The sequence below is a fragment of the Podarcis liolepis genome (assembly GCF_965112155.1).
Source record: "Podarcis liolepis genome assembly, chromosome: 6".
Taxonomy (NCBI): Eukaryota; Metazoa; Chordata; class Lepidosauria; order Squamata; family Lacertidae; genus Podarcis; species Podarcis liolepis.
In genome coordinates, this window is record NC_139559.1 from 52,138,101 (window position 1) to 52,156,882 (window position 18,782).

At 43.6% G+C, this 18,782-nt stretch overlaps 1 protein-coding gene across 1 annotated transcript in view; it reads right to left on the reverse strand.

Annotated features, from left to right (window-relative positions):
* The window catches only part of BTBD19 (BTB domain containing 19), a 50,591-nt gene extending 35,110 nt beyond the window's left edge, over window positions 1–15,481 (reverse strand). Inside the window, exons 1-3 of the mRNA XM_083509735.1 lie at window positions 15,011–15,481; window positions 9,559–9,766; window positions 4,887–4,940 (exon numbers count right to left, since the gene is read on the reverse strand). Coding sequence (XP_083365861.1) covers window positions 4,887–4,940; window positions 9,559–9,766; window positions 15,011–15,099 — 351 coding nt within the window. The 5' untranslated portion in view covers window positions 15,100–15,481. The remainder of the gene's footprint in view (window positions 1–4,886; window positions 4,941–9,558; window positions 9,767–15,010) is intronic.
* Between the last annotated feature and the right edge of the window lie 3,301 nt (window positions 15,482–18,782).

The window sequence follows — 18,782 nt, forward strand, 5'->3', positions numbered from 1 at the left end:
TGGATGAAGGATATAAATATTTAATTTAGACCAATAAAAATATTTTATTTTTACTTTCCCATCCTGCAACAAGCCCCCCATGTTTGCTTCATGCTTCCTCTCCAAACAGTTCTGCAGTTGCTAACATATTTTGCTAATTGATGGTTATGGGGAATTATTCTATTCCTGATCTGTCCCTTTACATTCTGGCAATCACATATTGCCCTGCCAGTATCTCTGACTAGAACCTTTTTGCATATGGATGAATTTACAAAAGCTCTGAACTTCTGTAAAGTGACAAAGGATAAAGGTAGAGAGAGAAGACCTTTCCACCTCCCCTCGTCATGGAATTTAACAGACTGTGCAAATATTTCAAGCCTTGTTTAAATAACTCTGAAGGCAAACAGTAGAGAGTCAGCGTGTAACTGGCTGAACAGCAGATAACCTCAAATCAGGAAGAAAGCCTAAATCTGGTGTATGTTGGCTCCTATTTGGGATGAAAAAAGGGAAGGATGGATTTCTGCAATAATTGGTGAAGTAGGGTAAATCCAAAGTAATATATTTTGGGATGTGTAAGGCACACACACAAAGACCACAAGAGGCTGTCATCTGAAAAGGCACACAAAACCACCATATAGATCCACCATTTGTCATATTCTTCCTAGAATTAAGGTCTGCCAGATAGATCAAGGAACCCAAAGCAAAGGCTGGGTTCACATTACAACCTCAGAATGCACTGAAGTTGTTGTTTTCCCCTAGTGCTTTTCATTGCTCTTCCCACCCCCCACCAACTCTGCTAGCTATTCACATCAGCATGACTTCATTAATGTCAGATTCATTTCTGTTTGTGTTTCACCAGGGAGTGTTGATGGGAAGGGAGGGACTTTACTCTATGCAAACGTGCTATCACTTTCGCTAGAGAAGAATTAGGAACAGCTTAAGGGTTCCAATCTGTGTTAAGCTGGTTTGAGAAACAACACATCAAACTAGTATTTTATAAGTACAGGATACATATGCATTTTGGACAGTGTTGTGTTAAAAATCCAGGGTCAGAAATGCAGTGAGGGCACAGTAAATGGGAGTGTGAACACAACTGACCTTTGCTAATCACTATTTTTCTTCAGGTTATCATACCGGTAATTCATTCATTATGGTTTTACTTCCCCACCATTAATTGTTCCCATTAGTCTTCTTGCTCTCCTCACACTTCCTTTTTATATCTACATAACTACCTCTCTACTGTGAGAAAACCTCAAATGAAATCCATAATGACTATCCATTCACAGTCATTTTCTAAAACTTTCTCTTCTGTTTAGTCTCTTAGAATTTCCCCTTAAGTGCTAAGACAATGATACCGATTCCTTTTCAGTTGCCTTCCGGGAGATACCCTGCGCTGCATGTGTGCAGTCACAAGAATGGAGTTCCCTGCTATTCCCTTACAGCCTCAGATCCTTGTAACAGATGGGAAACTCCTAATAGTCACATAAGAGCTATTCCTGGATTCCTGACCTAGCAGGGAAGTGGCAAGTCATTAAATTCCCCTGTGAACTCAGTGTCCCGTGCTTTCAAGTCATCCGAAAGCAGCTGGGAAAATTTATGTTCCTGGCTAGCTCTCACTTGTCCTGTGTTTACTTTCCCCCACCCATTCCTTAGATCCTCTTTCTAACCCAAAGAATGTCACCACCAGTAAAATCACCCACACCAAGAACCTAGCTCTCCTCAAGCTCTGCTTACTTTCTCATCGTTTTATGAGTCTTTGCTGCTAAGTCTTCTCTGGGAAGGCAGTCAGGATAGGGACGGATTCTAGACAGTCCCATGCTGCTACAAATTTGGTGAAACATGCCTTTCCCAGGACACAACTACTAAAACACTCAGAGTCACATACACACATTAAAAAAACTGCCCAACAGAGGAATGTTAACACTGCAGGCCAAATTATTAATTGTTAGCTGCATTCATGCCTTCATTAATAAATGTTCTTGTTTCATTACGCACCATATTTTCTTCCTCCATCTATATACATATCCAATGATAACAAATATACAAATGGATTGTGATGGCAGAGAATGTCATAAAAGATGCCTCCTCCATTATGATTCAAATTGTTCTATATACTTTACACATCCCGAACAGTGTCCCCTCTAACTCCCTGCCCTGCAAATGCACCCACAGGACAAGGCAGCAAAGACAGCGCCTAGTGAGTAACTTGCTCCAACAAGGATTGGAATAACTGGGGCCATGTTGAACCTCGGCTTCCCATCCACCTCTTCTAAGCTCTGCCCCCTTTAGGAGAACTAGGGTCTCTTTAAGGAGTCACCTCTCGCCGGAAGAAACACACTTCTCCTGCACCCCATAGTACCTCATGCACACCCTGCACCAATGAACTGGCGAGGGAGCATAGGAGGCACTCAGTTCCTTGGGCCCAGGAGCAGCACCCACCTGGTCTGGCTCCCAGCATGTGACCCTATAGCCTCTGACTCAGCATCCTGCACAGCTGGGGAGTGTCATGACCCTGGAGTCCCAAGTTTCAGTGTAAGCAGTGCCAACAGTGGTGTGCACAATGTCAGCTTGCTTTGAGTGCTTTTGTTTAATGATTTAAAAAGTTACTATCACAAAGCAATCCTAAACTCACATTATGCCGGGACTGGGGACACATGGCTGCGATGCTAGTCGAACAGCCGTTGTATCCATTGTGTGCTCAGACAGGGAGGAAAGGGAAAAACTCAGAGCCAGAAAAGACCAAAATGATGCACATGCTATCAGCATCCCTGGAAACACCACCACACCCCACCAATCAGGGACTGCACTGGCATCAACATCCTGATGTGATGCAGATGTAGAAGGAACCAACCTGTGCAGGCCAAGATGGGGTAGGTCTTTAACAAATTACAGGCTTTACAACGGGGGGAAAACACAGAACGTGGATCAAAAGGTGGCAGGGTCAAGCAGTGCAATGTGCCCATATCTCATTCTTCAGCAAAAACCAGTAACAGTTTGCATACAAAAAATACCAGCTGAGCTGCAGTGGTGGCTATGCCCACTGGGTCTAGTAGAATGGAAGACAGGGAGGCCATCAGTAGATGGAGCCAGAGCCAATGGCAGGAAGAGCCAACTAATTCTGTTTCTGTTCCAATCTTATTCCCTGCTGAGTTCTGTAAAGCAAAAACTGAGGAAGCCCATAGCCAAGGCAACCCCCTGGAGTGGATGTAATTAAGAAGGCAGGCATTTGAGGGCTGTCTAAGGGCAAGTAGAGATTGTTGGGGAAATGGCATATTTGCCCTGATGAACTGGCCTCCACTGTCCAGATGCACCATTATGAAGACTTGTTTAAACACATGAAATCACCCTGAATCAGCAATAGGAAAATCTAGTTATCAGTTTGGCAGGAAGATGCTCCCAAGCAGGACAACTGGAGGGGACCTGGAAGTTCTCCAAAATGGACACAAAGTCCAGTCAGAATCAGGAGCCGTCCAGATTAGATTTTCCTGTTTAAGGCGAATTTTACTGGAGTCATTAGAACAGAGTTTTACAGTGTTTGGCAGCTCCTGGGCTAGCAGGAATCTGCCAATGTAAGGCTGCTTTGCTGACAGTACTGGCGCGGTGTATTTTCTTTCATGGCTGGTGTAAACCTGAACACTGCCAGTGCATTCTGCTTCCATGTCTCCTGTAATTTAAAGATAAGGCAAGTTCTTTGTTCCTAAAAGCAGAGAGTTTCTGTTTTGCAAGCTTTGTCATGGGGCTTCCCTACCTCTATTCCCCTCACAATTTCTCTAGCTAAGGTTCCTCTGAAACAAGTGAGAAAGAACCAAGAAGAAAGGTTTCCTGCCTCCTCCCCAACCACAACAGTGAAATCAAGACGTAATGTAACACAGATGCTTGAGTTTCTGTAGGCGGCTGCTAGAAGGCACTAGCTAGTGGAAAATAAACATCTAAGGTAGGCCCAACGTAAGGTCAGTCATCGAGAGCCAATGTGGTGTAGTGGTTAAGAGCGGTAGTCTTGCAATCTGGGGAATCGGGTTCGCGTCTCCACTCCTCCACATGCAGCTGCTGGGTGGCCTTGGGCCAGTCACACTTCTTTGAAGTCTCTCAGCCCCACTCACCTCACAGAGTGTTTGTTGTGGGGGAGGAAGGGAAAGGAGAATGTTAGCCGCTTTGAGACTCCTTAGGGTAGTGATAAAGCGGGATATCAAATCCAAACTCTTCTTCTGAGTCCAACATTTCTGCCCACTAAACTGTAGAAGTTGAAGGGACAGGGATTCCAATTCAGTCATATCAGCTTAGTAGTAAATGTCCATAGCAAGCATTTTTCTTTCCATCTTTCATTTACAAAACTATCAATGATTTACCTACCACTACCACTACCACCACCACCATAGACAGGAAGACACTAGAAAGGTGAAATACTTCCCTGAATTAATATCAGTGGCGTCATCAGAAGAGGATTTGGGGACAGAGTCCAGAGCCCTTGCTCAACAGAATGGTCAGGAAGGATCTCCAAATATGGGCTGCTCACCACATTTTGAAGTGAAGTAATGCATCTGAAAAGCAGATTGGTGTGGGGTAGTCCAAAGTTTAACATTGCCATGTTTGGATACAGACAGAGGACACTGTATGGATCTGGCCTTCTAGCACCCACAGTTGTGGGATTCTGCTTTCATTGTGAAAGAGAGCACACAATGGAAGGCAGATCTGTGTGGGATCCACTGATAAGGATTAGGGGAATCTGGGTTCAATTACCAGCAGGCTATTTTAAAGCAGCCAATAACATGCCCTGCTGCATCCCAGAGGCTGTGTCATTGAGCAAAAACTCCTACATCCCTCACCCTGTAATATGCAAGCAGAAGTAATTACATTACAAATACATCTCATGGAGAATCAGCTTAAGTGACACAAAGCATAGTGCTTACCTTTCTGAGGTCATCCAGCCCATACTCTATGGATGAAGTCAGGACCTCCAGGGCCTACAGTCAAAACAAAGGAGTGATTAATGTACGCTCTCAGTACTTGATGCTCTCTGTTCTATTGGCAATGATGGCATGTGCCTGAATCCATCCTGATTTTCTCGGTCTTTTGCCCTTCAGCTTTCTGTAAAGTTTCTATGGGCAAAATTTGACTTGCACAATTAGACTGCTGCTCACACGATGGGACTTTGCCTTCCTACCCTCCACCCTCCAGCACTCGTGCCACAAAAATATGCTTTTCCAAAGTTTCTCCCAGAGGTTATGATCTATACTGTGTCCAATATCTATTGCCCAGTGTGTAATTGAAGCTTTAACAAGCTTGTCTTTTGTTTCCCATTCTAATAAAAAAAATATACATTTTAGACAGAAGTTTCTCCTTATTTTCTAAGAGTTGTTTTTCAGATTGTGAGCTTTGGTCCAGAAATCCATTCTTTCTAATTTAAACATGTCGTATATCTGGTGATACTGCAACCAAACCGTAACTTGGCTTCTAAAGTTTCCCATTGAATTTAGTTTGGGTCGTCCCCCCGCTGTAAAATTCACCTGTTCCCTGTAAATCGCCCATTGTCTGTCCATATCAACTCTCTTAATTGTAATTGCCTCAATGGGAGATAGCCATAAAGGTGTTTTTCTTTCCAGCAGATTTTTACATTTCTCCCAGATTCTATACAGATTCTTCCTAAGGATGTGCTTCATAAAACTGTTGTAGGTTTTAGCCTTCCCATACCAGAGACACGCATGCCAGTCGAATGTTAAGCCTAGATCTAAGACATGGGTAGGCAAACTAAGGCCCAGGGGTCGGATCCAGCCCAATCACCTTCTAAATCCAGCCCACAGACGGTCTGGGAATCAGCGTGCTTTTACATGATTAGGTGTCCTTTTATTTAATATGCATCTCTGGGTTATTTGTGGGGCCTGCCTGGTGTTTTTACATGAGTAGAATGTGTGCTTTTATTTAAAATGCATCTCTGGGTTATTTGTGGGGCATAGGAATTCATTCTCCCCCCCCAAAAAATATAGTCTGGCCCCCCACAAGGTCTGAGGGACAGTGGACCAGCCCCCTGCTGAAAAAGTTTGCCGACCCCTGATCTAAGATGTCTGCATTGTCCAATATAATCCATTCTTTTAACCAACACAAACAAGCTGCCTCATAATACATTTGCAAATCTGGCAGAGCAAAGCCTCCTCTTTCTTTTGTATCTATCATAATTTTATGTTTAATTCTTGGCTTTCCCCCCGCCAGATATATTTAGAGATATCTTTTTCCATTCTTTGAGGTAGCTTAAATTGTTTACAATTGGGATTGATTGGAATAAAAACAGCATCCTAGCCAATATATTCATTTTAATGGCACACGGGGGGGGGTGTGTGTGTGTGTGTGCGCACACACACACACACACACACACACACGAGTTTGTAGTTCCCTCTTTTCAAAATCCTATTTCCCTACATTTTCTTCTCACCATTGTGGACTCTTCAGTTCACAAAGTTGGCAGCTGCAATTCTCTGCCCCTTTTAGGTTCATAATCATCACATTTCTATGGATTAAGAACAAATTAAACCCTTAAACCCTAGAATCTAGGCTTGTCTACTAGAGCTTGCTCCCCCTCTGCCCCCATCCTGGATAGATGTTATATCTCTCCTGGAATTTCTACTGGGCATTAAGGAGTGCGTATAATGTTCTTCCCAGCCCATAAAACATCCAGCCCTTCTCATGCTGCTGGGTGTGGCTGCTAAAAATTCCAAAGAATGAAAGCAACGTCCTGAGCTGTGTGTGAGAGAATAAGAGAAAACATTATAAGGATCAGATGAGTTTGGTGCAGCCAGCAAGAGGACAGTCCAAACTTCCCTGATGAATGTCAACAAACTGCAGTTCATATACTCTCAAACTATTACCTACTTAATAAATCCAGACTCTACCTTATGTAGAAGTTGTTGTTGATGTAATGAAAAAAATGTACCCGATACCTGATTATGGTTTCTATGGCAAATATTCAAAAATCCATAGTTGAGCAATACATCTCTCAGGACCACCAAAATGTCACAAAAGCATGGCATTGAAGAGCTATGGATTTGGGATATTTTTATCGACCAATATAGCAACCAGGGCTTTTTCAGCCAGAACTCACCGGAACTCAGTTCCAGCACCTCTTTTTCCAGAAAAATAGCACTGATTGCAATATTTTCCTTTTTTGGAGGGGGTGGGGTGGGACAGATTGGTGTAATTGAAAAACTGGGGGAGGGCAACATTTTTATGTCTCTTTATTTCTCTCCCCATCTCCAACTGAGCCTAGGGCTTGCCGATCAGAAGGTCGGCGGTTCAAATCCCCACAACAGGGTGAGCTCCCATTGCTCGGTCCCAGCTCCTGCCCATCTAGCAGTTCGAAAGCATGTCAAAGTGCAATTAGATAAATATGTATCGCTCCAGTGGGAAGGTAAATGCGCTCCAGTGGGAAGGTAAATGCGCTCCAGTGGGAAGGTAAATGCACTGCTCTGGTTTTGCCAGAAGCGGCTTAGTCATGCTAGCCACATGACCCGGAAGCTGTACGCTGGCTCCCTCAGTAAAGCGAGATGAGCGCCGCAACCCCAGAGTCGTCCGTGACTGGACCTAATAGTCAGGGGTCCCTTTACCTTTATTCTTACATAAAATAACCAAAGCTATTTGAATTTGATTTTGAATTTGTTTGGGTGGTACAAACTCAGTCTCTAATCATTCACAGTAGGGAATGACAGAGGGAGGCAGCGAGATGTCAAATACACCATCTACTATGTCCTTTTATGATGACAGGGCTGGAATTCAACCTTCCCTGGAGGCAGCTCCTGACAGAGAAGCTGAGTCACAGGAGTGAGATGCTGCCAATACTGCAGGCATATGTAAAACCTGAACAACAGCTATCTGCTGATTAACAGAGAAGGAAGTTTTTCCAAATCTTAAGGTTGCCCCTTTCTTCCTATGACAATATATTGATTGGTTTACAATATTTATTTCCTTCCTTACTGAAGGAATATTTCCACAGTGGTTGATATAAAACAAGGCTAGAATAATATATCTACAGATCAAAACTGAAACTTTCGACCAGCATGATGACAGCAATTTCTTTCCCAAAACCAAGCCCAGAACAGAATTCTGTGAATCTAGATCAGGGCAGGGGACCTGTGACCCTGCAGATGTTGTTGGACTCCCAATTCCAATCAGACCCAGTCCACATATCCTATGGTCAGGGATGGTGGAAGGCCACAGCTCCATCCACCCTCATCCAAATAAACAGCTTCATACAGATGGAACTTTCCAAAAAAGAAAAGGTCCCTGAATCAGTAAGAGAAAAATGTGGTCTTCCCTGCTTGCTAATGCACAATGGGGAAAAGGCACAGACCAAATTATCTGTATTCTACAATCACTGCACAAGTGAACAAGAGAGCCCCGATCCTAAACATTTGTTAAAAATAAAACGTAAAATAGAGAAGGGTTGGCTAAAAAGAGGATGTGCCACACATATGACATTGATGGAGAGAATTGGATTTTGTGGTGCTCATCAGAGACTTTCCCTCATCTCTGCCAGTAAAAAAGCCTCCATTTTATGAGCTTGCTGCTCCATTTTAGGTGCTAAACATAATCTTGAAACTAATGCACTGACTCACAAGTAATTTCATTGCCTTACTTGGCTGCAGTCTGAAATCACTAGGAGATGCTCAGATCTGATTCAACAGCTTTTAAATTAAGAAAAACCTAAGTAACAACCCAATTATGTGGAAGCTGCTAATGGTGGTTGATTAAGTCAGCATTCTTGCACAGACACCCAGCCCACATCCTCTCCCAATTTCTAGATCTTTTGCAATGAAAAGAGACAGGATTTTCAGAGCTCAAAGCACTGGCTCTGTGATACAAGTCAGAGATGCTAGAGACAGGGCAATGCAGCAGAGGATGGAGCAAATCCAACACTAAGACACTGATGCTACTCAGCTTTCAAATATCACTACTGTTTTACTAGAACTGAGTCTTAGCACATTCAACCAAGTAACAGCTGCATTATACCAGGGTGGTTGCTGCCCTTTCTGTGGTTGAGATTAAGTACTGTACGTATGTGGGGTGCATAATGATTCTTTCCAGGTGAATAGATTGCTATGAGCAGGGCCTCTCTCTCTCTCTCTCTCTCTCTCTCTCTCCCATTATCAGCATAATCACTAACATATCTGTTTTACCAGATTGCCATTATAAGTATAGCGCATAATAAGCAGAAGTGACTTTACTTCAATCATCATCATCTTATGGACGAAAACATCATCCACCTTTGCTTTTTAACAACAATAGACTGTGTGGGTTACTTTTTATAGAGAAATATATATGTACAGTACCCATGATTTAAAATTGTGTACACTGAATCTGCAAACAGGACCAGCAGTAAAAATCAGACACACAATGGAAAAGGTTGCGGGGAGGACCTATTATTATCTGTCAAGACTCGTGTTGGTAACATTTTTTAATTGATCTGCAAGGGTGACTTAAAAGGTTTGTGTTTCCTCATAAGCACAGTAATAATACCATTTACTAATTTTAAGCCATTCTCCATTTACTCACTTCACTGCAAGCCAAGCCTGTATTAATACAAGTCATACTTACAATGCTGTTGTTGAGGGTGACATTATTGGTGTACAGATACTCAATGACTGCGAGGAACACCTCTGGCTGCACGTGGCTCAGGATCAGTGGGGCTTGTATCTCCTGGGGCTGGCTTAACATTGCATGGAGTGCCTGGCAGCGGGAAGTGAGGAGGCAGCGATGGGCAAAGATTTCCTTCTGCTCTCTGCCTACCAGAAATGTCACATCACTGTGGGAAAACAGGCAATGAGTTTACCATGCACACTTCTCAACACCCTGCCCTGCTCTCCCCTTTCTGCAGCTACTCTCCCCATTGAGAACCATCTTGCAGAGTTCAGCTGGCCTGTGCTCAAAGAAAATTTGCAGTAGGTGTGCTTGAATACACGAAAAAGGTGTCCTGTTTGAAGTCCGAACAGGACAGGGAACACATTTCTCCCCCCCCCCAAAGAAAGGACAATCACATTTTTCTAGGGACAGGTGGCAACCCGAGTGCCAGATTTAGTCCTAGAATAAATGAAGCAGTAATAGTAATCCGTCAAGCAGAGAGACTTCTCTTCAGCACTGCGTGAACAAAGACAGTCACCATACAGAAAGAATGGAGTAAGAGCTTCCCAGACAGAGGATGTGACATTAACCTCAAAAGTTCTCATTTTAGAAATAAAGCAAAAAGCACTTGAATGGGGCTTTTAATTGCGCACTTGGTTTCCTGCTGTTCCTCCTCAGTTTCAGCAAACTCAGTAAATACACTATCTGGGCTGCATGTATTGTTTCCTGGGGTCGAACTACATGTTACAACAGAAGAGCCCTGCTGGATCAGGCTGAAGGCCCATCAAGTCCATCATCACGCTCTCTCAGTGGCTAAACAGATGCCCCGGGGAGTTCACAAGTAATAGCACCCTCCCCATTTGTGCTGATATTCAGAGGCATGCCACCTCCAGAATCATGGCCAGAAGCCACAGATAGCCTTATCCTCTATGAATTTGTTTAACCCCCTTTTAAAGCCTTCTATGTTTGTGGCCATTATTATATCCTGTAATACTACAAATTACAGGTCTGGGTGACTCTAATCTGATCCAGAACCAAACCGGGGGGGGGGGGAATCCCCTTACAACTCCACCCCTTCAGTGCTGGGTTTGAGCTGCAGGGGGTGGGGAAGGGGGCACATACTGGAAATTTGGGTAAAAAATGCACGAATGCAGGCACATCTATGTAGCTCATGTAACGTACATACTGGCTTGCTTTTCTCCACCCCAGTGTGACCTGGATGGGACTCTGAAGGGTGGGTGGGCATAGAGCCTGAAGTGGATCAGGAAGCAACAGCATGGCAAAAAAGATGAATAAGTTTAACACAAGTGGCTGCACATGACCGGATCAGCATGAAGTAGAAGTGGAATAATTTGGCAATCTACATGGGCTTAAGTAAAGCAGCCACCTGATGCTTACTTCTGTGTTCCAAGCAGTGTTATGAATTGCCCAATTGTATATGTAAGGGCACCAGAGTTATAGAAAGGGACTGCTACAGTTGCTTTGAGTCGAAGCACGGATGTAGGAAGATTTCCCTGCCATATTACAGTACACGGGTATGTGAACCCAGGTAGCCACAGCAGGGCCTGTTCTGTAACTGACTTGACTTGACTTCACTTCATTTTCCATTATCTTAGCGGCTTTCTCGCTGACCTCTATGTACCAGAAAACTAATCTGCATTTTTGACTCACACCTGTTCGTAAAATGTCAATTCCTCTGAAACAAAACAATAATCTCAGTTGCTAACTACACCAACGCAAACAGCCGCAGTAGCATATTATAGAAAGTATCAGTTGCTAAATAAGCTGCACTTTCCCTGGGCTTTTCCCAGCCCTGAGCTAGCACCAGTTGAATAATATCATGCAGGTGGCAGCCTTGCTGCAGGAGGGCAGGGGGACACCAACACTTGAAAGTAAAAGCAGGGGACACACATGTTCCATTGTTGAAGATGGAGTGTAAACCAAATCAATATAAAGTGAAAGTACCACAAAATAGCATCCACTACTGTAGACCAAAGGAGGCAGCCTTCTGTTATATGTCTTTTTATTAGTGAGAAGCACTCTGCCTCTAAAGAAGATATTGCACTCATATAATTTTTGTTATAATGATTGGTGATGATATTGTTATTGTAATAATAATGATGATGATACTCTATGATGCTATGTGCAACTAATTAAGTCATAGGTGCTATCCATAGGAGGCTGGAATATTCACACAAGCACATTCATGGGCATAGCCAGGGTTGTTGGGGGGGCAGACCTTTTGTTAGGGGGCAGAACCCCAGTTTGCTATGTATTTCTATTGATTTTTATTGATTATGGGGGGCAGCTGCCCCTCCCTGCCTCCCCCCTTGGCTACGCCAATGAGCACATTCCATTCAGCACTCTCGTTCACAATGGACATGCTAATGGGGAGAAGAAAATATCATTTTTTTCAATGACAACATAATATAGTTTGACAGCTAGGAAAATGCAGTATTCATTCAGCAATGGCTCTGAATCCCCAAGGAACAAATAGGAATCAACACTGTGCAAAACCAAACAAACAATCTCTCTGGAAAGACCCTCAGTGGAGGAATAAAATGGTCTCCTCACATGCAGTTGGGATAGCTCCTCACCAACACTACTGCAGTGTACAAATACAATCTGCTTAAAATCTCCTTGCAAATTTGGGGGACTTTTTTTAAAAAAATAAATCAAAGTGATGCAGAAATATGATGGATTGAAATTACGTATGGAAAAATGAGAAACTGATAAAAACTGAAATTTCATCTAGAATGTAGAGGCAGGCTCCTCTATATTCAGTAACCACATAATGCAATTCTGTATGGTAAGCCCCTAGAAAAATCCTTTATATCCTGACCAAATTCTTCATGGGAAGAGAATCTTCACTTGTCTCATGCAATCCCCGATTGCTATATCTCTAAATTAGATTTTGTAATAGGAAAAGATCCTGTTTATTACAGATGAAAATCATGCAATGTGACCACTGTACCAGTAGCACAATTCGGATAGGGAAAGCATTTAGAAAAACACATCTTGATAGTTCCAAAAAGCAAGGCAACCCACATTGAATAAGGAGGGAAATCTCCACCTCAAATTCTGCTTAAGTATCAGCCATTTCTGATAGCTTGGAGGACAAAAAATGATTATCGGTTCTAAGATGAATTAAGCGTATGAAGTAATACTAAGAAACTAATTAATGCATTGATCCTCAAACTTTTACTCAACCAGCATTAACAGATTAGGGCATTAGCACTGACTGAAGGGCATTCACAGATTAGGACATTAGCACAAACTGAAGCTCCAATTTTTAAATGAATTTCACAGGATTAATGCCAATCTCATGTTGTATGTAATATCACGTAAGCAATCAAGGAAGTAGGGCTGAGAATCCTTTGAGAGAAGCCTAGCTTCAGTCCTGGGCCCATCATCTGAGGCATAGATGAGGTAACATGACATATACACAGAAGCTCAATTTGATCAATAAAACAAGTGAAAGCAGCTAATTGTTTCAAAATGTTGTTGTCCATGTAGCACAGTGATGGCCAAACTTGGCCCTCCAGTTGTTTTGGGACTACAGTTCCCTTCATCCCTGACCACTGGTCCTGTTAGCTAGGGATGATGGGAGTTGTAGTCTCAAAAAGAGCTGGAGGGCCAAGTTTGGCCATCACTGATGTAGCACCTCTAAACATAGATCGGGAGCGGGTTGTGAAGGGCCAATCATCACTGTCGGGAAATGGGAGTGTGCTCAGGCACTGCATAACAGGAATCAAGAGATAATAGGCTCTCCGTGCAGTTAAGAGCTATTACATGGAACCTTTTTAAGTACCAAGTTCCCGGTAAGTAGTACTTCACTCAAGAGGGTAGCATCTTTGGAGAGGATGCTTATGATGCTTCTCTTCAATAACTATTACCTAACAAGTATCAGTATAAACACAGAAAATCCAGTGAATGTTAACCAGCAAAGGCATTCTTGGTACAGGGGGCTGAAGCCCTGAGTCTTTTGTACGGGCCCCCATATCTCCGGTCCTTTTGTGCAGGGCCCCCCTTTTTAAAATGCAGGATGTGCATCTAAGTGCAGCGATGGTTAGACCTGAGCCACCTACCAGCTTCATTTGTCTAAAGGTACCCTATCATATTCATGCAAGGTTGTTGCTGATCTGTTTCGTGACCCTTTAAGTACCTAGCAACACTATTGTTAATCAGAGTGGTCAGCAGGACATGGCAGCATGTTGCCAAAATAACCCCACATTTGTTAAAAGCAAGATGTTGGTGTGGACAGCTCACTGGCCTGGCCTGTAAATTGTGCTCAAGGCTACACCAGTGTTTCTCCCCCTTGTTTATGAAAGATAGATTCTGGTGTTACACGGAAGGCAAAGCTGTGACTCAGAAAGAGGCTGATAACAAGGTGTAAAAGACCCAATGTGGAGTGCTATAGTGCCATGATGGGGATCCTAGCATGGACAGGGCCCTTACCTTGGGCAGGGCAATGGATGAAAGGTAGGAATCTGCCACTCCATACATCCCCAGCCCCTTGTAGGATTGCTCTGCTCTGCCCATCAGTTGGACCAGTTTTGTCAACCTGGCACCTTCCAGTTGTTCTGAACTACAAGCAGGCTGGGGGTGATAGGAGTTTGATGGTCAAAACATCTAGAGGGCATCAAACTGGTGAAGTAAAGGCTGAATTGTATGATATTTTGGGTAGCCAAAGCATTCCCAACTGACACAATAATGCACAGCCAATCACTCATGCTGTGCATCTGGTATATATGGTTTCACCTTTACTATCATCTCCACATGAAAAAACAACAACAGAAAAGCTCATAGGAACAGCTGACCCATGCCTTAATAACATATTTTGTATTCTAATCTGCTTGTTTATTTCACACACAAAATATACCACTTGATTGTAGAAAAAACATCAGAGCAGTTTACAAAAAGATAAAGTAATAGACTTATCACTAAAAAGTTTACAACTGTGATTTAAAAACAAACTGTTCCAACCTCCTTCCCAATAATGCATACAAAAAATATTTCATCAGATTATTTGCACCTGGGTGCGAGGATAATTGTCCTTTCTTTGATAATTTAAAAACCTTTTTCAGATACCCCCTCCCACTTTTCATGACCCCTAAAAGCAGAGGATCCAAGATAACACCATCATATGTTGTATCATTCACCGCAGTATTTCTGTACTGCTTCCAAACATGTAACGCTTCCCTGACAGTCATGAGCCAAATCTGCAAGAGAGATTGGCAGATAGCGGAGCAGGGTGGGGTCTGTTTCTTCTCTTCACAGTGACCCAGTATTATGAATCTTCCCAGCTCAACAGCCTGGCAGAGCTAACTTAAAACCTGCTCTCCAGTTTACCTCCCTGTTGCGGCCTTCACTCCCAGCTCCACCTTGATCCCCAGGCTCTCTTAGCTGGGTCTTCCAGCTGGCTCACCTGAACTGTGGGTTGTTGATGAGAGTCCTGAGGGCGGCAGCAAAGGCAGCTGAATCCCCTAGCAGGACAGCTGAGCAAGGAGAGGCCATAGTTAGGGAATGGGCTCCGGATCAGGATCAGGACCAGGCCTAGGAGAGCAGGGCAGCAGGCACGCTCAGGGGCTCAGCGGGGGCTTCCTTGGCCTGGCTGTCTGTGATAAAGATATAGCTGAGAGAAGTCACGGCTGGCTGGGCGCTCAGCTGCAAGGCAGGAATGCAGAGAAAGGCCAGAAAAGGGGGAAGCAACATAGCTCATTGCCAGGCAACAGCAGCTGCCCAGGCCCTAAAATCCAGCTGCTCTGGGAGGGACCGCAGAAATCCTGAAGGGAAAGGCTTTTGTAAAAAGAGGGAGCAACGCGCCAAAACAGGCTGGAGAATGTGGAAAAATGAGAGGGCGGGGGTTAAATAAAAAAGGAAAGGGGGATAGACTCATTCCAGGGGCTGTCTTAAGCAAGCAAACTGGACCTTTGTGTGTTGAGGAAACTGCCTGCATGGGGTTTTTTTTGGGGGGGGGGGGAGGAGATCAGAACGGGCTCAAACTTGGCAGGAGCTCATCCTTGGCATGGGGAGGTCACAGGACTGCCAGCTCCTCTGTCAGCGAAATGAAAATGACACATCTCTGCATCTGGTATCCTCAGTGTTTCTGCTTTGCCACAGAGTTGCTAAGGTCTTTTGCATAATTTCCTGAAGGCATATAGAAATGATTGCTTCATTGTCGCAGAATGCATGTGTGTGTGCACATGTGACAAAAAGAGAGATTGTGATGTGTTGAGGTCATATGACATCCACGTATAACAGACTCCAGCATTATCTTTCTGTCAGTAGTAGCTCAGGCCAATGCAGAGGTGTAGATTGGGTGGGGGAAGGTGAGTGGAAATGTTTAGGATCATAGCAACATCCTTAGGAACATATACCTGGCCAGGCACTCAAATAGTTCAAAGGCCTTTGACACTGAACATCCTGCCTGCTCTCAAAGGGCCAATTCTTAAATTACGGTACCTAACTGGTGTGGTTACTGTTTCTGTGGTTCCCTCCAGGCCAATGTTTTATTGTGGGCATATTTCGCAACATGTGAATTCGTGTCAGATATTGTTGTTGTTGTTCCTATTTTATTTATACCCCACCCATCTGCCTGGGTTTCCCCAGCCACTCTTTATTATTCCTCTTTATTAGCTCTGCAATACTTTATTAGTTCTGCAATACTTTCCCAATGCTACTACATTATTGCTATCCAGACGGCCTATAGCACAGTAAAAATGGGACAACAAACCCAGAACATCTGCAGGAAGTTACGGAATGTGCACTGACTGGAAATGAAGCAGTATGACCACCCCAAAACTTTTGCAGCCGCGAATAGCATTGAAAGCAGAATCATGTATAACCACCCTGAAAGCATCATAATGAGTGTACAATAAAATGGACGTCCTTAATTATTATGTCCCACAGCTGAAGTAATGTCTGAAGCAGGGATACCACTTGGGAGGAGGGGCAGATGACATCATAACTCCCCATATCCATGCCACAATGCTATCTGGCCCCAAGGAGAGGTGAAACTAGCAGTGACATGGGGAAAGGGTCATATTATCTGACACACACTCCTACATACACAGGCGACTTGTTTCAGCACCACCAGACCAGTGTGAGAAGTTAAGTAAAACATAAAAAGTGGCCCTAGTTAACAGCCCCTGTCACTTTTAGGAGGTAGCTCCCGTTTGGTCTTTGCCTCTGTGATGCGAATGAGACACTGCTAACACCTACTCCCTCGGGCTTTCATTCAAACCCAAATACTGCCTTAAGCTACCGTAACTGGCCTAGCTAATGGTCTGAAGTGCCAGTCCATTGTATCTGTTAAGGCACTTTCGAATGGGCAGGGGTTATGTAGTTCCATCAATGAAGCTAGGTTGGTCTGTTTGTGGATGGGAGCCTTATCAGGAAAGTCATATTAAAGGTGCAGGAGCTTAGCTCAATTTCTGAAACAGTCACTGGGCAACCCCACTTGTAAGTAACCTAAACCTATCCTTAGCTGAGGAGCTGCCCTACATAGGTTTCATGCTGTTGAAATAATATCTTTGGGAGACTGTCGGTCTCCACAAGGCCTTCTGGGGCTGAAGGCTCTTTAATCAAATCCTTAAGGTTTACTGCCCAAGGTACTGAAGCCTAGTTAATGTCTAAAGCAAGATGTACATTAGTGGCTTAAAGCACAGCAACTTTGTTTTCCTGCTCAGCATTTCAAGTTGCATTTGCGTGTTGCTGTGTGCACCAGAGATACTTCAGGGACCTGTTTGGTTTTCCCACGCCTGCAACTCCGCCACCCTAGAATTTATGAAGCTGTCATCTGACATGTGCAACAGCTGTCTCAAATGTACACCCCTCAGCTTTACTGCAAAGGGAACAAGACTTACATTTTCAAATCAGATGGAAGCTGGTTTGAGGGAAATAACACCAACAGCAGTATTTCTCAAGAAACTACATGACATATAGGAATTGTGGCAAATGTCATGTATCCCTGGCTTTGAACACCAGTGGTGAGAGTGCACTGGAACCAGAGTGAGCGGTAATGTGTACGCAGACTAAGGTAAAAATTGCTTTCTCCTATCCCCAGAACAAAGTGTGCAATACACTTCCATTTGTATAACTCTCTGCCTGGCAATTAAGTGCTGTTCCTGTCAAAATTGTTTTATTATGCAGGTAAAGAAAGCAGTCTGGGTTAGTCAGAAATCACCTGACCGCAGCTGGACCCCCGCATCGCTTTATTTCCTCTAAAAAGATATACGTGGGAAGTGCCTTTTGACTTCTACTTAAATGTCAGATTTGACCCGGCATCAGTGAACACCTTTAGCTTGGACAATAGATCAGACCTGACTGTTTGCAGGAAGTGGATGGCAAGTGCTTGGATGAAGGGTAACCAAAGTTATCACTGGAACCGATGGAGCCACAGGGGAGCTGCAACCACGGCAACCTGATAACATACGAATAGGTTCGACATTTGATCATAGCCAACTGTATACTTAATGGCACATTCTTCATGTATATATGTAAATAATAAAACCATGATGGGCTTCTTCCTTCTGGGGAAATGCACCAGAGTTGCACCAGTGAAGGAGCAGACAGGACTGAGCACCCCTTCCCCCTGCAATTTATTTGCTCCAAATCACCCCTTCCTTGTGCTGCTTTGCAGTTAAGCAATAGGGCCTGTCACGGTTTCATTACATGCATTCACGTGCAGCTGGTAGCTAGATCATAAGGCTCTGTTGATGGCATCTCAACAAATTTAATCCGGCTTTGAGTAGCTTTAGTCAGCCAATGTACTTTTCTATTTTATTTTGGAATGTGTGTATGTGTCAGAGTGGCAATCTATGCATCATAAGAAAAGGGGACACAGATTTGCAGTGCTAATTTATATGCATGGATGCAATTTTTAAAAAATATATAAAGAAAATACATCTGCCCAACTTTGTGGCCTATGTGCCTACTTCCCACTGTTCTCCCTTGTTATGGTTCCTTATCTTTAAACCAAATTTGGCTCAGGTATCCCTTGAAATAGAGAACTGTACTCTGCCAGCCCTTCAAATGGAGAAATGTCCCCTTTATAGTAGGACACATGGGCATCCGTGTTGGGGTGTGTGTGTGTGTGTGTGTGTGTGTGTGTGTGTGTAGACATGCCTATAATTAATTTTATTTAATAAATAATACAGTGGTGCCTCAGGTTACAGATGCTTCAGGTTACAGATGCT